The 21461-nt window shown below is 41.3% G+C and overlaps 1 protein-coding gene across 1 annotated transcript in view; it reads left to right on the top strand.

The window, feature by feature from the left end:
- Positions 1–21461, top strand: part of RIOK2 (RIO kinase 2) — a 52984-nt gene that overhangs the window by 23595 nt on the left and 7928 nt on the right. Inside the window, exons 5-9 of the mRNA XM_073624560.1 lie at positions 761–849; positions 6692–6883; positions 7281–7373; positions 11597–12097; positions 15830–15926. Of these exons, the coding sequence (XP_073480661.1) occupies positions 761–849; positions 6692–6883; positions 7281–7373; positions 11597–12097; positions 15830–15926 (972 nt within the window). The remainder of the gene's footprint in view (positions 1–760; positions 850–6691; positions 6884–7280; positions 7374–11596; positions 12098–15829; positions 15927–21461) is intronic.

Genomic DNA, 21461 nt, shown 5'->3' with positions numbered 1-21461 from the left:
GTAAATCAAAGTATGACTTATTAATTAATATTGATTCTGTACCTCCCCCGATAGTTCTATATTTACATTTATCGTAGGTTCCCCCAACCTCCCCCTTCTTTTTCTTCCTTATGGAATATTTTTTTTTTTTTCTTCTTTTTCGTTGTGTGGTTCCCGCTCCCCCTCCCTCTATTTTGCTATTGGAGGGGAGAGGATGGGAACTGATAAGATAAACTGCATTTGTATATGTTTCAAGATAATGTTTGGAATTTTCTGAAATGCTGAAAATAATAATAAAAAAATAACTGCGGTCCTCCAGCCCTCCTTTTAGCTTTGTTGTCCTTCTCTTGACTTGACACACATCCTTTCTTAGGATTGATTACCAAAACTAGATGATATACTTGTGATACGGCTGAACCAGAGTTTTGTAAAGTGGTAGAATTATAGTTTCATCTCTTGAGCAGATACCCTTTTTAATGATATATTGCTGGCAGCACTCGTACATCTATTTCACAAAGACCATCTCTGGATATGACGCTGAGCACGTGCACTCAACTTCTTTGGTTGACCATGGCGAGGCCTGTTCTGAGTGGAAGCTGTCCTGTTAAACCGCTGTCATCAACGGAGCGATTGCCGCTGAGCAAGCGGATGTTTACGGGGATGATCCGTGAAAGGACCCTTATGTGCATTGTTCATTGTTTTTAAAATGCTTGTAGTTTGAAGTAATTTGTATTACAAATATTTACACTTTTTTTTTTTTTTTTTTATGGTTTATTTTTAGGCTTTATATGACAGAGGGTTCCCAGTTCCGAAACCATATGATTACAACAGGCATGCAGTTGTTATGGAGCTTATAAACGGCTATCCTTTGTGAGTAATAATACTTTTTTTTTCTTTTAAGGCTATAAATAAAAACTCTACCCATGATAATTTTACCCCTGGGCTACATACCCTTCGTGACCTCCTAACCCTCTTTCCATTACTGCTCTTTGCAAGGGACTTCTGTGAAGGTTCTGTGCGTTTCTCAATGGAAGAGGAGGTGAGTCCTTGTTAGGAATTTATTTAATAGCAGTTTCACAGAAGACGCAAAGCTATTTAACCCCAGCAACATCAGAAGGTCAGAGAAAGGAAGAGGATGAGGCATTTATGTAGTTAAGATTTGTTCAGGACATGGGTGCCTGCACGATGTGGGACATCTTTCATTACAGTTGTGTTAGCTCACTAAGTATCCAAAAGTAGAACAGCCGACTTCTGTTGGACCGACTCCAGTACACACATTCAGCCCGAGTTTACTAGGCTTACGTCTATAAAGAATGTATGTTTTTTTTCGCCTAAACTTCAGCTTTAAAATGTAAAATTTAAAGTAGGCAAGTGTGTGTGTTTGTTTGTTTTTTTTTTTGTTTGTTTTTTTCTGACAGTTAAAGTAGAACTATAGGCAAAAGTTCTTTTTTTTGATACAGTAAGGCGGGGTTATAAACCTGTCATATTTTCTTTTTTACTTTTTTGCCATCTGTGTCCTATTGTGGAGATTTCCCTTCACTTCCTGTTCTATAGCCAAACAGAAAGTGAGAGGCAATCCCTGCAAATTAAGGGATGTCCTTGGGGACCCCCAGGTCACCCAAACTAGTGTCCCCATTGGAAGATTTACCCTTTATTACTTTTCTGGGGACAACCCAAAATTTTGTGATTTTCTTTTACTTTCACTTTCAATAATGATATTGGTAAACTGGACAAATAGGGAACTCGAATATAACCGGGGCACAGACAGCAATAAAAACTGAAGGGCGTTCTAATCCCTTTCCACTCTATCCAAAACTTCAAAAAAAAAAAATGTGCCTTTTAGATATACTTTAACCACTTAAAGACTGCCCACCACATATATACCTGTACGTCATTTTGTGCAATCGATACTGTGGGCTGTAAACAAGGCAGATCCCTGTTCTGACAGGGAAGTATACAGAGATCTTCTGTTCCTTGTAAGCAGAAACACAGATCTCTGTGTTCTTCCTGTCAGTCCATTCCCCACATAGAAGAAATCACTCCCAGGGAACACACACAACCCTTTGATCACCCCTGATGTTAACTTCTATCTATCTATCTATATTATAGCACTGATCACTGTATTGGTGTCACAGTAAATTGATGAAGATTTTTTTTTTTTTTTACCTATTTTTATTGGATATGTTTTATAGCAGAAAGTAAAAAATATTGTTTTTTTGTTTTTTTCAAAATTGTCGGACTTTTTTTATTTATAGCAAAAAAAATTAAAACCGCAGAGGTGATCAAAAGAAAGCTCTATTTGTGGGGAAAAAAAGGACATACATTTTATTTGGGTACAGCGTCGCACGACCGCGCAATTGTCAGTTAAATGAAAAACCAGTATCGTATCGCAAAAAATGGCCTGTTCATTAAGGGGGTAAAACCCTCCGGGGCTGAAGGTGTTAATAAAACATCTTCTGAAAATGTATAACTATGCTTCATCTCTGTTTTTAACCACTTCAATGCAAGGCATTTTCACCCCCTTCCTGCCCAGGCCAATTTTCAGTTTTCAGCACTGTCACACTTTGAATGACAATTGCGCAGTCATGCAACACTGTACCCGAATTAAATTTTTATAATTTATTTTTTTTCCCCACAAATAGAGCTTTCTTTTTGGTGGTATTTGATCACCTCTGCGGTTTTTATATCTTGCGCTATAAACAAAAGAAGAGTGACAAGTTTGAAAAAAACACTATTTTTTTACTTTAATAAATATCCCAATTTAAAAAAATAATAATAATAATAATTTTTTCCTCAGTTTAGGCCGATATGTATTCTTCTACATATTTTTGGTAAAGAAAAATCGCACTAAGCGTATATTGATGTGCGCAAAAGTTATAGTGTCTACAAATAGGGGATAGTTTTATGGCATTTTTATTTTAAATTTTTTTTTTTTTTTTTTATTAGTAATGGCGGCGATCTGTGGTTTTAATCGGGACTGCGACATTATGGCAGACAGATCGGACACTTTTGACACTATTTTGAGACCATTCACATTTATACAGCGATCAATGCTATAAAAATGCACTGATTACTGTATAAATGTCACTGGCAGGGAAGGGGTTAACGCTAGGGGGCGATCAAGGGGTTAATTGTGTTACCTAGGGAGTGATTCTAACTGTAGGGGAAGGGGACTTACAAGGGGAAGAGACCGATCGGTGTTCCTCTGTACTGGGAACACACGATCTGTCTCCTCTCCCCTGACAGGACGTGGATCTGTATGTTTACACTCACAGATCCACATCCCTGCTCTGCTACCGGCAATCGTGGGTGCCCGGCAGACATCGCAGCTGCCGGGCATGTGCATCGGCTCCCAAGGCTTAGAGTCGGCTGGGAAGCTGAGGACGTCATATGATGCCCGTGCAGGATGGGAGATCCCTCCTACAGATGTCATTTGACTATGGGTGGGGAAGCAAGTGGTTAATGAACAGGTTTTGTGTTGATAAAATGTATTGAGGCGGCTATTGCTGACCTATTGGTTAGCGCAAATCGGCTGTTTTCCTGTTATTTGCTTCCTGCTTAACTTTACAGAGTACAAAAACAAATCTGTGTTTAAATTACATGCCAATAAAAGGTGTATGGTTGCACCAATTTAGCCGAGTACATACATTTTATTTTTACTTCCTTTTACTGTTCATTTAAGTCTTGCTGAAGTTTATGCATCTGCCACATGATGTCACTATAACGGTGTTTTTGTCATGATTTTTACTTATTCTGAGCTAATTGTAAAGGTCCATATTAGTACATTTAATTGAAAATTGAGGTTAAAAGGTGCACATTGAATCAAGAATAAAAATGAAGTGACAAGCTGCAAAGATAAATGTTTAAAAGAGTCTTTGTTCAGAGTCATGTTTACACTTGCTGTAAGCACTGCAGACCAATTAATTAGTAAATGTTTGCCCATTATGTTCACGTTGGATTTCCAGCATCCATGTGTTTGCTCTGAATAAACATGTTTATAAATCGCAAATACATCTTTTAAATTAAAAAAAACGAAGAGGCTGATCTACTCATCTCTTACCCAGATGTACTTGCATTGCCTCCAGTGCCTCAGAAAATGAATCTGTAATTATGTAAAGGAATTTTCCACATGAAATAAATGAGAACCCCGCTCCTTTATCTCGCTGAATGTGTCCCAGAGGAGGTTTAATGATTGACCTTTATGTGTCATCGGAAGGCTTGCCACCAACTTAAACAACGTTTAAAAATTGTCTGAAACAACAGGTAGACATCCAGTGCTGTTATATCCAGGCAGTTTTGTGATCTCATGGTTTATTACTTCTCGTGAAACTGAACAGCAATACTGTAGAAAGGAAAACCTGAAGGGTTAATAAACAGTTTTTTTGGAAGCTTAGCTAGAACTTGACCTTGGGAACATGATTTGAGAGGCCCGCTGTTTGCCTCATGAAAATATAATAAATTAGGATGCTTTGTACAATGAATTGGAATTTTTGTTTCTAGGTTCTTATTTTATTGTTGCCCTGACATCCGGTTCAATCCATACATCTCAGTCTTGTGCTGGTCCTTTTGGATTTGTTTTACAGCCTCTTCAGATTCTGGATACGATAATTTGACACCTGGCAAAAAATCCACTCATTTGGCATTGGGAGAATAACTGCCTGTATTTCATTAAGGCAAACTACATAGAGAACAGGAACCTGGTTTCTGTGAATATTTTAATCGCCATAAAGCAGAATTTTACCCATAAAAACTTGATAAAATGTAATGTTCTTTATCAAGGAACATATATTTCACATTAATAATTATGCTACCAAAATTAGTGTGTGCTATAAATAGCCTCCAGCATTGCTCCTGTTTCTTCTTGATGGAGGCTGCCATTTTGCTGAGCCCAGAGCCCCTTTGCAGAAGTAAATCACAAAGCGCAACTAAACCCATCTATTTAACGGTTTAAAAAAAGAATGCCAGAATTGCTAACTCACATTTGTTTGTGTCCCTAAAGTGGAAAATTAAAGTGATTGTAAAGTCTTGTGTGTGAGGTTTTTTTTTAATATAACAAACATGTTATACTTAACTGCTCTGTGCAATGGATTTGCACAGAGCAGGCTGGTTCTTCCTCTTCTCGGGTCCCTCTTTGACTCTCCTGGCCCCTCCCTCCTGACGAGTGCCCCCACAACAAGCAGCTTGCTATGGGGGCACCCGAGCTGAGCCACAGCTCCGTGTGTCCATTCAGACACGGAGCCCGGCTAGGCCTTGCTCTCTCTCTCTCTCTCCTCATTGGCTCACTGACTTTGACAGCGGCGGAAGCCAATGGCGCTCTGCTGCTGTCTCAGCCAATGAGGAGGAGAGTCCTGGGCAGCCAAGTCTCACATGCAACATCGCTGGATAGAGATGGGCTCGGGTAGGTATTAGGGGGCCTGCTGCACACAGAAGGTTACTTTTTATCTTGATGCATTAAGATTAAAAAAAAAAAATCCTTCTGCCTTTTACAATCACTTTAGGTTCTGCTAGATCACTTCAGGCTGGCCCCTTTTTGTAAAACATTACAAATAAGTGCCTATACTGTTTAAAATCCAGCAATACACTGTCTCGCCCTGCTCTGCGCATGCTCAGTTTCTCTCTATGTTTAGGCACTGTCACGTTTGTAGAGGCCTATCTGCTGACAGCCATGAAGCAAAATTAAACCCTTGTATGCTTTACAGTCAAGGAAGCTTCTTCTTTTTCATCTGCAATGCCATGGTGCTTCACATGTGATCAGTTATGGCAGCAGCCATTTGATGGTTTGGTTGAAGACACAAGCAAATGTGACAGTTCGCAATCCTGACATTCCAGAAATGTACCTGTTTTTTGAAACCGTTAAATCGATGGGTTTAGTTCCACTTTATGATTTGCTGCTGTTCTGGGGCTTTGGGCTTCAACAAAATGGCAGCCTCCAGGAAGAAGAAACCGGATTAATGGTGGAGGCAATTTACAGCACACACATTTAAAGTTCCACTTTAACCAAACTGTCAAACCATCAAATTGCTGGTGTCATAACTGATTGCATGTTGAGCACCGTGGCAGTTGCAGATCAAACAGAAACAGCTTCCTTGGCTGTTAAGGATAGGAGGATTTAATTCCGCTTTAAGGCTGTCAGCAGATCGGTCTCTAGAAATTCGGCAATGCCTAAAAATGGGGAGCAACTGTGCATGTGCAGAACAGGGTGAGACAGGATATTACTGGATTTTAAACAGTATAGACACTGTAATGTTTTACAGAGCTATACCTGCAAGAGGTGCAAGTCTGAGGTGATCTAGCATAACTTAATTTTCTGACTAAAGTTATCTTTGTCATTTTTCTTTGTAGTGTAATACAGGCAAATGTTTTTTTCAAATTCTAACTACATGCACTTTTACTAAGCACAGCACCTTGTAGCTCGTAACCTTTTAAGTGATATGAGTTCAGCAAACAATTTATTGAGGTCCTAGCATTTTTCTCCCTAGTTCAATAAAGTGGTTTTGTTGTCTCAATCCTCAGTGAAGAGAATCCCATCATTTCATGACATTCTGACTCCCTGTCACCAGTGGGAATCTCCATAATAGGGACCCTGAGAGCAGTAACATCCTGACTCTTGCTCATCTCCATTATATTCAGATAAAGGAAAAAGTTTTGGCTAGAGCAGAGCTTTAATTGTAGAATCGGGATATCCTAACCTTTTTTTGTTTCCTACTGTTAGGTGCCAGATTCGTCACTTGGATGACCCGGCGTCATTGTACAGTGAGTTAATGGAACTCATTGTCAAACTTGCTAATCATGGCTTGATCCACGGAGACTTCAATGAGTTTAATATCATGTTGGATGATGAGGACCATGTCACCTTGATTGATTTCCCACAAATGGTGTCTACATCTCATGAAAATGGTGAATGGTGCGTATTATCCTGTTATCGGAGTGACAGAGCAGAGATATCGGTGTCTGTTCCCTTTTAAGTGTACACTGACAAGAGATGTCCTTGGCTTAATTAAATGCGGCATTTTACGTAATGCTTGAACTAGCGACCATTTACTGCTACATTATTCATGACAACATCAGACACTTACTAATGGCATCATTTTTCTTTGTCTAGTAGAATCTTGGTGAAAACATAGATTTAGCAGCACCGCCAAGAATATGCTCAAGTGATTCATCAGTTTATATTTGAGCTGCAATAGACCATTTTAATGTCGTGTATCAGTGATTATCGCTGCGAAGAGACCAATACAGTTGCAGATGAGCAGAAAATTGGAGTTTTCTGGAGCACATATGTTTTCTTTTCTGTTTCTTAGGTATTTTGACAGAGATGTGAAATGTATTCGAGATTTCTTCCTAAAACGGTTCAATTATGAAAGTGAACTTTTCCCAACTTTCCGGGATGTCCAGTAAGTACAAGCTTTCTCCTTTAATTATTTTGGAAATACTCAATGTACTGTTATAAGTATATGTAGCCCTTATAGCAATTTTTCTGGCTACTTTGAGTATCCAAAGAATATTCCAATTTGAAAAAGTAAGATCATGTACTTTTTTCTCATTCTATATTCTGAATTGGTTGCTCGAAGGCTAGCATGTCACTCTCCACTAATATAGCCCATGTGACCTTAGTGGAAGGGGTTGCTGAATGTAGTGGTTTACCTGTCACCCTGCCTAGCCAGACGTCCATCTCTCAATCACTCATAGATCAGTCCATAAGCTTTGTTTTTGTTTTTTGAGGGAATTGAACTTGGATGGGAAATGGGGCATTATGGGATGCCCCACACTATTCAGTGCAAACTTGCTTGGGGCTTCTGTATACACTCCAGTCTTCTCTCCAGCACAACGCTTGCTTAAGACCTCGTATCCTTCACTCCTCCAGCACTTCCCTTGCTGCAGACTGTCACTACTCAAGACTAGCTAGCACCTCATGGTTAGGACTGACACCAATTCAGCCAGGCCTCAGTGAATCTGCCTTTTGCAGGCAGGGACCTCGGGCCCCTGTGGTGTAGAATAGTTCAGGTACTAGCTGTCCTCTATTCAGCTACCACTACCAGATAGCTCTCTTCAGGTCCTGCCAACCAGACTGGCTGCAAAGACCTCTTTCCACTGCCCTTCCCACAGTCCTCTCTTCTGATTCTGCACCCATCTCAAACTGCAATATACCAGTTCTCAGTTCTGCGACCAGTTGTCCTCCCTGGAGATTCTTAGAAGTGTTGTCTCTCACTGTCCTCTCCTTGCTCTCTCATGTGCCTCTCTTTCCAGGATCACTTCACTCCTCCTGGATGCACCTGAGCCCCAGCCCAGGGTCCATCCCCCCCTTAGACTGGGGAGCTCCATGTGGGGCCCCTACAGCCTCCACTCTATCTCACTTCAGCTACCCAACAACTCCTCCCACAGCTGGGCTGACCCCAGGCATTTAACCACTTAAGGACCGAACCTCTTTCTGAGATTTCTTAGAACCCGCAAACGTTATTTTTTTTTCGAACGCCCTAGAGAATAAAATGGCGGACGTTGCAATACTTTGTCGCACCGTATTTGTGCAGCGGTTTTACAAGTGCACTTTTTTTGAAAAAAATACACTTTTTTGAATTAAAAAAAATGTTATGCCGAGTAAATTGATACGAGACATGTCACGCTTCAAAATTGCGCCTGCTCGTGGAATGGCGACAAACTTTTCACCTTAATCTCCATAGGCAACATTTAAAAAATTCTACAGGTTGCATGTTTTTAATTACAGAGGAGGTCTAGGGCTAGAATTATTGCTCTCACTCTACCGATCACTGCGATACCTCACATGTGTGGTTTGAACACCGTTTTCGTATGCGTGCGCTGCTCATGTATGCATTCGCTTCTGCACGCAAGCTCGGTGGGACGGGTGCGTTTAAAACACATTTTTTTTCTTTTACTTATTTATTTTACCTTTTTTATTTTTTATTTTTACACTGTTCTTGTAAAAAACAAAAAAAACAAAATGGTGTCACTTTTATTCCTATTACAAGGAAAGTAAACATCCCTTGTAATAGAAAAAAAGCATGACAGGACTTCTTAAATATGAGATCTGGGGTCAAAAAGATTTACACTAAAATGCAATAAAAAAATTGTTTTCTTTAAATAATTAAATGTCATTTAAATAAAAAATAAAAATGTCTCTTTGAGAGCTATGGGCGGAAGTGACATTTTGACCTCACTTCCCCCTGGAATGGTATGGAGCCGGTTGGGTGCCATCTTCCCCTCACTGGTCTCCATAAAAAGCCAGGGAGAGGACCCGTTCGCCTCCGCCGCTACCGACGTCTCCGGTAAGCGGGTGTGGGGGGTCTCCCGCCGTTGATAAACGTATCAACGAATGCTGCTGTGAATCTGCCACAAAGACCACTTTGATCTGAAACCGGACCGCTCACTGAAGAAGAGGATACCGGGGTTATGGTAGCTAGCTGCTGCTATAAGTTTAATCTTCAAAGTGCCGATGTATATCAGTGTGAGCCAGTCCGGAAGTGGTTAAGGAGGCCTGCCACCTGCCAATCCAAGTTGGGGATTGGTCAAGGCTCATCAAGATACCCCAGTCTCCTCCCCTCCTCTATTTCCATCACTTTCTAGAAGGAAGAGGGAGGTGACAGTGATGCTACCTGTGAGTCGCTCTGCCCTGAGCCGCTCCCAGCCCAGAATGAAAACAAGCCAGGCCTAGCCACCAGCTAGGCCTGCCTAAATTTTGCTACTCAGAAAGAGCCTCACTTTAGCACCTACCTAGCTAGAGGGTGCTACACATGTATTACACGCAAAGCTTTTTCTGAGGGTGAAATTATAGTATTATAACAGTTGTGCATTTTCTGCTGGGTATTAACATCAGTTCATCTTGATACAGCTGCTACCAATAGTTCACTTGACTCTTCCTCTAGCGAACACCGCTATTGCACTTAAGCAAGCTAGTAAATGAATATTGACATTGAACCACTTAACAACCACCCTATAGCAGATTTACTGCTACACGGCAGGCGTTCTGTGCAGAATCGTGTGTGATTCTGCACTTTTGCATAGGTTTTTTCAATTTATAAACTTTAAAAATGCTATAAAACATATGCAATATTTTTTTTTTATTAAATAAAAAAATATATATATTTTTTTTTTTTTGCAAAATTTTCTTTTTTGTTTTTAGCGCAAAAAATAAAAAGCCCAGTGGCAATCAAATGCCACCAAACGAAAGCTCTATTTGTGGGGGAAAAAAATTAACCACATCAGCCCCAGAAGGATTTACCCCCTTCCCGACCAGGGCATTTTTTTGAGATTCGGCACTACGTCGCTTTAGCTGACAATTGCGTGGCTGTGCGACAAAATGTACGTCAATTTTTTTCCCACAAATAGAGCTTTCTTTTGGTGGTATTCAATCACCTCTGCGTTTTTTTTAGTTTTTTTTTGGCTATAAACGAAAAGAGACCGGCAATTTTGAAAAAAAAAGCAATATTTTTTACTTTTTTGCTATAATAAATAATATCCCCAAAAATATATATAAAAAACTAATTTCTTCCACAGTTTAGGCCGATATGTATTCTTCTACATATTTTTGGTAAAAAAAAAATCGTGAAAAGTGTATATTGATTGGTTTGCGCAAAAGTTATAGCATCTACAAAATAGGGGATAGATTTATGATATTTTTATTAAATTTTTTTTTTTTTTAACTAGTATTGGCGCCGATCTGCATTTTTTATCGGAACTGCTACATTATGGTGGACAGATCGGACACTTTTGACACTATTTTGGGACCATTGACATTTATACAGCGATCAGAGCTACAAATAGCCACTGATTACTATATAAATGACACTGGCAGGGAATGGGTTAAACACTAGGGGGCGAACAAGGGGTTAAGTGTGTTCCCTGGATGTGTTCTAACCGTGGGGGCGATGGGATCACTGCTCCCTGTTATCGGGAGCAGTAGATTCCTGTCATGTTGCTAGGCAGAACAGGGAAATGCCTTGTTTACATAGGCATCTCCCCGTTCTGCCTCTCCTCGCCGCGATCGCAGGCTGCCGGCGAACGTAGATTTTGGCGGGCGCGCGCGCCCGCTAGGCAGCAAATTCAAGGGACGTACGGGTATACCCTTTTGCCTGCCCGTGCCATTCTGCCAACATAAATCGGCGGTCAGCAAGTGGTTAAAGTAAGGCAGTGTCGTATAGCAAAAAAGGGCATGGTCATGAAGGGGGTAAATCTTCCAGAGGTCAAGTGGTTAAATAATGTTCCTTCTATTTGCTCTATTAATAAGCAGCATTAGAATTGATATTTCATAGTCAGGTGTACATTTGAGGCTTCCACCATGTAAAGTGTGTAATCTCATGGAGTATATGAGTGTTCCTAAAGAATATTTAAAAGTGTTTACATTATTGCTATTTGTGTCTCCCATTTGTCTCTTATTGTTCCCCCTTACTAGTTGGCCCATTGGTCCCTCCAGTAACTACTGGCAATGATGTAACCACATATGAGTTATTTGCAGAGTAATTTACACTGTTCTTATTTGGATCCATCACAGTCCTAGATATTTAGTTTGCCTCTTCAGGATCGTAAACCTCATAATCTCTCTTCAAATGTTGTAGCTGTTAGATGCAAGTATTTTGGCCTTTACTTTCATTTATTTGCTTTTTAGGAAAGAATGCTCTCTTGATGTGGAGATTTCAGCTAGTGGCTATACAAAAGAAATGCAGGAGGATGATGATCTCTTGCAGCCAGAGGGCCCAGATTGTGAGACGCAGGATGCTGACTGTACTGGACCACCAACTGAAGACTTTCAATTAGAACCTGATCTCTGTAACAATAATGACAAGAGCTTATCTGAAGCAATGCATGGCATGTCCCTGAGTGAATCCGCACCCGCTTCTGAACCAGAATACAGAAATGACAAATGTATAGACTTGTCAGACTTTCATAGTGCTTTGGCAGAACTAGAAGGTCAGACTGGGGATGGCAAGCACAAGTCTATTACAGAAAACTCTGTAACTGCAGATGATGATGATGATGAAGACAGACTTAAAAAGGGAAGTTCAAATGATGTTGAAAGTCAAGACGGTGATGAGCAAGATGAACATGGAGATGAATGTCCGGATCTTGTAGTTCTTTCTGGGGCAAATAAAGAATACAGACCCTTCAGGTAATTGACTGAGGCCTTGTGATGATGAAAGATTATGTAGCCAGTTTATAATATTAGAAGAACCTCTCTGTACAGTTCCGTAGAGTCACACAAGCTTTCATTGCCGCCCCTCAGCTCTCCCACTCTGAGTGCTATTTGCAGATAATTGCAGTTGCATAGAATCAGGACAGATCCATATACTTGCAACCTCTGTGAAGGATGCATTCAATATGACTTGATTACATGATTGCTTTTTATGTCTGTCTGGTGTAGGCCTGTTACACACGGGAATAAAAAATGCTGAGTTTATTACTAATCTGGACTGAGATGCATTGTTGTCTATGGGACATTGCACACAGCTGAGAAAAGATCAGTAATACACTGACCAGTACAGAGCAGTAAAACAAAAATAGAAAATTTTATAATCGAGTGCAGTCATTTACACGTTTTAATGTATAAGTGAGTATATTACAATACTGGCAATGAAAAAGAATTTTACTAGTCTTATTCTTGCACACCTTTACTCAACATTATTTAGGTCTTTACACACAGTTTTTGGCCCCTCGCACACGGACATCGCACATTATAGAGTGAGCGTCAGATTTTATGGTTCCCGTGTGCAAGGGGCCTTAATGTAAATTTTAGATTTTTCAGTTTTACATTTGCGCTTCCAAAATATTAAAATATACCAGTTTTTAGATTGGCCAGTAAAGGGTTGTCCACAATTCACTACAATTACCAATCTTTCTTTATAAAAAAACTGTTGTGTTTAAAATCATGGCCACATAGAGCACATTATTTTCAGTGAATCGGACATGAATGAGATTTGAGGAAGTATGAGCCGAAAAGTACAACCACCGAAAGAGCCGACTGTATATGTCACGTGGTGTGTGTGTGTGTGTATACATCTATATGCAGATAATGATTATTATATCTTGGTGTATCGAGCCTCTTGATGATTTTATTCTTTGTGTATATCCAGCCAAAAACTTTGAAACCCGTCTGGTTTTTAACTGCTATCCAGTGCTTCTTTAGAGAGATCTTCCCTCACTTACCATCCTGCTGACAAAGTTTTAGACCTCATGTACATAGGACATTTTTGCAGCAAGCAGGGGCATTGGTCTTTTTTTTTTTTGAACTTCCCTGCATGTTATCCTATGTGTCCATGCACACATAGACTTTTAGCAGCGCTTAGATGCAGGAAAAAACCTCTGCCAGCACTGTTCAGGAGCAGCAGAGTTTTGGCAGAAAAAATGCTTGATGCTTGGAAAGGTGTGTTAATGCTAGATGCATTTAGCGCTTGAGGGTAAATTCATTTCAATGGCCGGAATAAATTATTCTGGTCAGTAAAATTAATTAACACCCAAGTGCTCTGCCTGTAAACGCGGCTTAACGTGTTAACGCTGCTACCAGGAGGGAAAGTCTTTTAGTTGAGTTTCCAAAACGTCCATGTGCATGAGGCCTTATCAGACATGAAGTGAGACGAATTCTCTAACAGCAGCACAGACAGAAATAAAAATGCTTTTCTTTAGTAGAGTAGAGGAAGTCTAGAACCTCTGTCAGATATTTTTCTGTCTGTGTCCTGGTTGCAGATTTCCCTCACTTCCCCTCTGGTAAAACAGTTGTCAGTAGGACAGCATGTAAGGAGAAATCTTGCTAACAAAGCCTTGGATGACAGTAAATACCTGACTGGGGATGTTATCTTGCCCCACTCTATCCAAAACTAGAAAAGAGTTTTTGGCTTGACATGCATGCTAAAGTGGAACTAAAGGGAGCCAAAACTTAACGATCGGTCCTGTCCCTCACCGGCATCTTCTCCTGTGTGCCAGTCTTTGGCCATCTTGGTTGGCCAGTGTAGGGTGACATCATTCCAGTGTATGCGCAGGAGGCCATCATTCTGGCACACAAGGACCAGGATGGTGTTGACAGCGAGCAGGTACGTAAGGGCATTTTATGGCAAAAGAGACAGTGCATGTTGCATCTGCAATAAAAATCTGAAAAATCAGATCTGTCAGTGTATCTGTGTACCCGTACATCCCCTACGGGCATGCATATACACTGACGGGTCTAAATCAATGAACTACAAGCCCACAACCGCAAAGGATGTCGGGTCTTGTAGTTCATTCACACACACAACTGTGTGAAGGAATGACGTAGCCGAGTGGGCAGAGCCCTGCACGGAAGTGCTGATTTTAAAAAGTGACAGCTAGTACGGGAGACCACTTCCCATACTGCTGCCAGGGCAGTGGCTGCAGCATTGGGAACATGTTAGATTGTTACATGTTCCATCCCAAATATGGGTGGAACATGTAATGTTCCCAAAGGTGAAGCTAAACATTAAGGCAACTGTATGGAATTACACCTCTATCCAATTCCAGAGACTTTTACTACAGAGAACAATTCCTTCATACTTGTGTGCATACTGTGCACAAGTGCACTCACGTCACTGATTTGATTAAAGCTGAAATCTGTGTAAATAAAAAAAGACCCTTGCAGTGGGGCTTCCCTTTCTGCAAGTCTTAAAATGCTCATTTTTGTCTGGAGGGCAGTTATACTTATCCTTGCAGTGGGGCTCCCCTGGCAGCCAGCACGTTTCAAGGCCTTCCAGCTCTAAAGGTTGTAGGCAGGCCCTCAACTTCAGGACTGTGGATGCTGGTCCTGAATTTCATATGATATCGGAATGCCTGCAATCAACCGGTCCTGAAGTTCAGAGGAAGCCTGCAGGAGCGAGGGATGTGGTACGTATATCTGCTTTTTCAGGTTAAAACAAGCATTCAACCCTTGCAGTTTTGGATAGAGGGGTCACTTTGAGGAGGGGCCAATAATGATTTACCTTCTGCTTTAAAAGTGGTATTAAAGGTTTGGGTTTTTGTTTTTTTAATAACAAACATGTTACACTTACCTGCTCTCTGTAATGGTTTTGCTCAGAGCAGCCTGATCGTCTTCTTCTTGGGTCCCTTGCCGGCGCTCCTGGCTCCTCCCCCTTGACCAGCACCCCCAATAGCAAGCTGCTTGCTATGGGGACACTGGTGCATATTTGCTCCCGAGCCCTGCTCTGTGTCCATAAGACACACAGAGCTCCGCCCCGCCCCGCCCCCTGCTCTTTCCTCATTGGCTGTGATTGACAGCAGTGGGAGTCAATGGCACCCGCTGCTGTCTTAGCCAATAAAGAGAGGGAGTCCTGGGACAGCCGAGGCTCTCATTCATATTGTTGGATTGATATGGGGCTAAGGTGAGTATTAGGGAGGCTGTGGGGGGGAACAGCACACAGAAGGTTGTTTGTTTTTTTTGTTTTTTTTTTTTTTTTTTTTTACCTTCAAGCATAGAACCGTCTTAGATTGTAAGCTCTAAGGAGCAGGGCCCTCTGATTCCTACTGTATTAAAGTGTCTTGTATTTGTACTGTCTACCCTCAAGTTGTAAAGCGCTACTCGAATTGTTGGCACTGTATTATAATAATAATAATAATAACCTTCAGCCATTACAACCACTTTAAGCAGGCAAAGGTAACCATAGTGGAGGTGTGCTTTTTCTCAGTCTTGACATTTATTTCTGCCAAAAATCATTCAGTCTCACAAAACATTTTAATTACTGCCTCTTTGTCAAAGCTGCTTCTTGCATGTCTTGCCAGAGAGAACAGTCAAATATAAGAAACATGGAAACTTAAGAGAACTAGTGTCACATATGAGTTTAGATTTATTAAATACTCTCCATGCATATGCGTATAATTTCAGATGTTTTCTTTGTTTTATTAGAGATGAAGACAGTTTGCAGCACATTAATGCACACAGAACCAGGACTACAAGTTTAACATCAGTGGGTACGACCGGGAGCTGTTCTACTATCCCACCAGTAAGTTTGCGCAACCAGCTACTCTTCTGTCATTTTCTTATTTACAAAGTCTTGCTGTACAAGGAATAGTTATTCAGAGCAACCATCTTTCCATTACCATGCGTCCCTCTGATGGTGAAATGATTTGCTTTTTCTGGGATACTGTAATTTGTACATCATCATTGTTTGTATATGGCCCTGTTAAATAAACCTGACAGTCCACATTTAACTGCTCAGCCCCCTTCTTTCTGCTTGAAAATCTAAATCCATTAGCAAGTTCACAAACAAAAATTACTTGACGTCCATAATCAAAATGTATGAGTTCAGAGCATATTCATTTCTTACCTCTGAATTTATGTTTTTAATGAGAACACTCCCTACTTTGCGAATATTCCCCGAAATCAAGTCTACACTGCAGTTGTCCATGAAACACAAATCATATTAATGGCAGAGCGGTTTTATGAGTCTCTTCTGGCTCTGGAAGGGGAAAGAAATTATTTTCTGTATTCAGATACAGAATAATATATACCAAAAGTAGTCTCAAATATATCATGATTGTACTGCATGTAAGCAGACCCAACACTCAGTAAAAAAAAACGACTCTATTTACTGTTATGCTGCAGCTGTACAACAATAAAATGTGTAGGAAAAAAAGGTTTTCAATTTTGAGCAAGCATGAGATACAGGCCTGATTCAGTCTGAGTGCACCTGCGTGAAGCTGCTCACAGGAGTCGTGTAAACACTAAATTCTCTGGTACACATAGGTTTCAGTATTTATGCTATGCTGACCTATGGACACACCTCAGATCATTCAAGTATTTTAGGTAGGTGCAACAGTCTGCAAAGTGTCAGTAAGTATTGACAACTGCATTCACCCCTAATAATAGACGTCTCCAGGGAGCATCTGTGGATATCGCACCCTAAAACTTTCCAATGCAGATAGGGGAAGTCAACTCGACTCAAGTCCTTCCATGCAGTTCTAGTCTTGCCACTTGTATGAATGGACATCGACTGCAGCAGGAGGTATTAGAGATTGCAGTGCATTTGTGGAAGTAGGTAGATTGAAGAGGGAATTGACCACTGGTGATCAGGATGCCATTTCCAAATTGTAATTGCTTACCCATTTTGCAAGAAGAGCATCGATGAGCATAAGGTACAAGCTGATGGCTTTGGGATGGTGCTTTGGTTTTATAAGCAGTGTTTGCTACAGTTTTTAGGTGCGCTAACACAAGGTTAAATGAAATACCAAAGTATGTACAGATGCTTGCAGTTACCCTAGAGATGGTGGTTACCCTATATAAAAATTGAAGGTCTTATTCACATGATGGCAAAGGGGCAATAAAAACAGGCAGCTGATCTGCATTTTTACTTACCTCCCATCTAAATCCTAACATGGTAGCCTGAGGGGGTTTGTACATATGCTGCGATGCTTTGCCGCTGTAGAATTTTTAACTTGGCATATCATGTTTTAACAGGAGGCACCAGCTGTCAAACTCGCTGATTTGAAGTCAACCTGACCATGTTGCAAATTGCTCGTCTTTACCTCATCTTGCTTCATTTCTGAGTAAAGGCTTGTTTGAGGCTCAAATATTCCCTAGTGTAAAAATCTCAGCATTTTTCTGTGCCTCAGGAGCCACAAGTGGCATGTACAGCTGCCCATAGAAGTTACATAGGTTGGGAAAAGACATAAGTCACTAGTAATGGCTGTACTTGTACACTCTCATTGACTTCTGTGGCCTATTGTACACACCACCTGAGGCGCTTTGAATTAATAAAAGCACTGGTATTTTTACACTAGAGCATATCTGTGGCTCCAATGGTCCATTTGCATCAGCCCTAACACCTTTTTCAGCTTCACTGCATGTACAGTGGGGACGGAAAGTATTCAGACCCCCCTGAAGCCTCTCCTTCGTTATTTTAGCTGTGTGCTTAGGGTCATTGTCTTGTTGTTGGAAGGTAAACTTTCGGCCCAGTCTGAGGTCCTGAGCACTCTGGAGAAGGTTTTCGTCCAGGATATCCCTGTACTTAGCCGCATTCATCTTTCCCTCGATTGCAACCAGTCGTCCTGTCCCTGCAGCTGAAAAACACCCCCACAGCATGATGCTGCCACCACCATGCTTCACTGTTGGGACTGTATTGGACAGGTGATGAGTAGTGCCTGGTTTTCTCCACACATACCGCTTAGAATTAAGGCCAAAAAGTTCTCTCTTGGTCTCATCAGACCAGAGAATCTTATTTCTCACCATCTTGGAGTCCTTTAGGTGTTTTTTAGCAAACTCCATGCAGGCTTTCATGTGTCTTGCACTGAGGAGAGGCTTCCGTCGGGCCACTCTGCCATAAATCCCTGACTGGTGGAGGGCTGCAGTGGTGGTTAACTTTCTACAACTTTCCCCCATCTCCCAACTCCATCTCTGGAGCTCAGCCACAGTGATCTTTGGGTTCTTCTTTACCTCTCTCACCAAGGCTCTTCTCCCCCGATAGCTCAGTTTGGCCGAATGGCCAGCTCTAGGAAGGGTTCTGGTCTTCCCAAACGTCTTCCATTTAAGGATTATGGAGGCCACTGTGCTCTTAGGAACCTTAGGTGCAGCAGAAATTTTTTTGTAACCTTGGCCAGATCTGTGCCTTGCCTCAATTCTGTCTCTGAGCTCTTCAGGCAGTTCCTTTTGACCTCATGATTCTCATTTCCTCTGACATGCACTGTGAGCTGTAATGTCTTTTATATAGACAGGTGTGTGGCTTTCCTAATCAAGTCCAATTAGTATAATCAAACACAGCTGGACTCAAATGAAGGTGTAGAACCATCTCAAGGATGATCAGAAGTAATGGACAGCACCTGAGTTAAATATGAGTGTCACAACAAAGGGTCTGAATACTTAGGATCATGTGATATTTCAGTTTTTCTTTTTTAATAAATCTGCAAAAGTGTCAACAATTCTGTGTTTTTCTGTCAATATGGGGTGCTGTGTGTACATTAATGAGGGAAAAAAATGAACTTGTGATTTTAGCAAATGGCTGCAATATAACAAAGAGTGAAAAATGTAAGGGGGTCTGAATACTTTCTGTCCCCACTGTATGTTGAAGAGGCATAACCCCTTTTCTGCCTGCATGATCAAACCATTTATGGTACATGGGAGACTGGTATAAAATATCTTGGATAATGGGGTTCAGTTTTTTTTTTTTTTTTTTTTTTTTTTTTTTAAATCAGGCAAGTTCTTAAAATGTATATCCATACAAAATGACTTTTGAAAAATGTAGGTAGAATGGTAATTTCTCTGCATTTCCTGTCCCCAGGAACACAACAGGGAGTAAGCCGATATTGCCCCAAAATGAGGGCAAATTTTACTTTTGACAGTCTTCACCAGAACAAGCGGCCTCTCTGTTTGTTTGGATTCCCCCTCATTTGTCGGGACAAGTAGTGAGTGTAAACCTCCCCAACAGGGGCACAAATGTGAATAAAAATCTTCTCCACTCTGTTAAAAAAAAAAAAAAAAACCTAGGAGAAAAAGTTCTAATTAGAGTTCTGCTTTACATACGCCATCATGGTACTGCTCTTCAGCCAATAATGGGAAATTACCCAAGTGCACTGAATAGTGCCGGTGTCTTGTCGAATACAGTCCCCTATCCAGAAGTGTCCGCCCTGTACTGCGCAGGCGCAGTACGGAGGACAAACGAGACGCCGAAAGTCTCCGAAGTTCAACAGCTGATCGTCAGCTGTACACGGCGCCTGCGCATTTATTCTTACCCTATGTCCAGGTTCATTCCCTACTATCCAAGTGGACATAGAGTTAGAATAAATAGTTGCCGAGCGCAGCGAGGCCGTGCCCGAAGCGTGGCGAGCGAAGCGAGCCCGCGAGGGGCCCTCTTACACAGCCATCGCTAACAGGTGCCCGAGCGCCGTGTACAGCTGATGGTAAGCTGATCAACTTCGGACATTTTCGGCATCTCCTGCTGCTCCGTACTGCGCAGGCGGACACTATCTGATAGGAGGACACTATATGTCAGAACACCGGCATGCTTGATTATCGTGGTTTTGTACAACAATCTGATCATTCACTTCCAGTTGCTTCTCTCTGCATTTAAAGTGATATTAAAGCTTAGTTTATTTTTTAAAGATAACAAACATGTTATACCTACCTGCTCTGAGCAGTGGTTTTGCACAGAGCAGCCCCGATCCTCTTTTCAGGTCCAGCGCTCCTGGCTCTTCCCCCTCGAGCAGTGCCCCCAGAAAAAGCCGCTTGCCCTGGAAGCACCACTACGTGCTTCCAGGGTGCTGCTCTGTGCGTCCATAAGACCAATGGGCTCCCACTGCTGTCTCATCCAATGAGTAGGGAGAGTCCCAGGACAGCGGAGTCTCTCGTGAACATCGTTGGGTCTGGGGAAGTTCAGGTAAGGATTAGGGGGGGGGGGGGGGTTCACACGGAAGGTTTTTTTACCTTCATGCTTAGAATGCATGAAGTTAAAAAACCTTCAGCCTTTACAACCACTTTAAGTTTAACTGAGTTTAATTTGCCTAAAATTGTGCATACAATCTGTAAGCCAAAATACTCCTAGTGCTGTACATGACCACCAGATGGAGCCAAGTAATCTGTTAATAACTATTCAAGTACTCAGCAACGTGACCATTATATTTATTTTATGTGGGATGTTTATTTGGCTTCTGTTCTATCTGTAAAATGAAGTTGTTTTTCTGTACCAGGAAGTGATAGCATACAACATTGAAATATGGCAGAATAAGATAAGTTGTTAAATATTTTGTTTTAATATAAATATATATATAGATATCTCAATATATTGTTTTTTTTTCTGTTAGGTGCTTTTTGGTATGATTTGATTTTTGTACATTATCAAGCAGGAACAGATAGTGAATATAAGAGATTTTTTTGTGCCATGTGCCTAACTGTCAGTCTGACCTTTTAAAGTGACTGTAAACTTCAGATGGGAAATATGAACAAAGCATATCCCTCTATAGTGTGTATTTGTCTCAATTAGGAGCACTAAGTTTCTGTCTGCTGCTTTGTTCCTCTGCTATCAGCATGAGTCACGTCTGAGAAGTTTTTCCTGACACCAAGACGAAAATGGTGACTGGGAGCTGAACGACAGCCTCAGCTTTGTTCCTGTGTGCTGTGTGGAGGGGGGGGTCCCTCCCCTCCAATCAGCTCGCTAAGCTCTGCATTTTGTAATTTCTGCTCCCAGTGAGGCCAGTCAGTAGGTATATGTGAGCATTTACAACCACTTTAATGCCATACATGCATAGATTTCTAATACACCCCCCACCCTCACTAAACGGCATGAGTGGAGGAATCTTCCCCTGCCAGCTAATGTTTCCAGACAGCTGTGGCACCCATGTCTGTCTAAATACCCGAACAGTGACTGGATCTGATAGGATGCGGTCACTTTTCAACCAACAATTTTTTAGTTGAAGTTTGCCAAACTGGGTGGTGCTAAGAGGGTCGCCCACGGCTTTAATTTTGAGCCCTGTATGGCTAGCTTAACTCCCAGCCTGACCATTAGAATTGTAGCAAAAATATTATCTTAATTACATGACAACTCATTTTG

Source organism: Aquarana catesbeiana, linkage group LG01 (genome assembly GCF_042186555.1).
Source record: "Aquarana catesbeiana isolate 2022-GZ linkage group LG01, ASM4218655v1, whole genome shotgun sequence".
NCBI classification, from domain to species: domain Eukaryota; kingdom Metazoa; phylum Chordata; class Amphibia; order Anura; family Ranidae; genus Aquarana; species Aquarana catesbeiana.
Note: the sequence above shows the minus strand (reverse complement) of the source record. Positions and strands in the feature narration are given on the sequence as shown.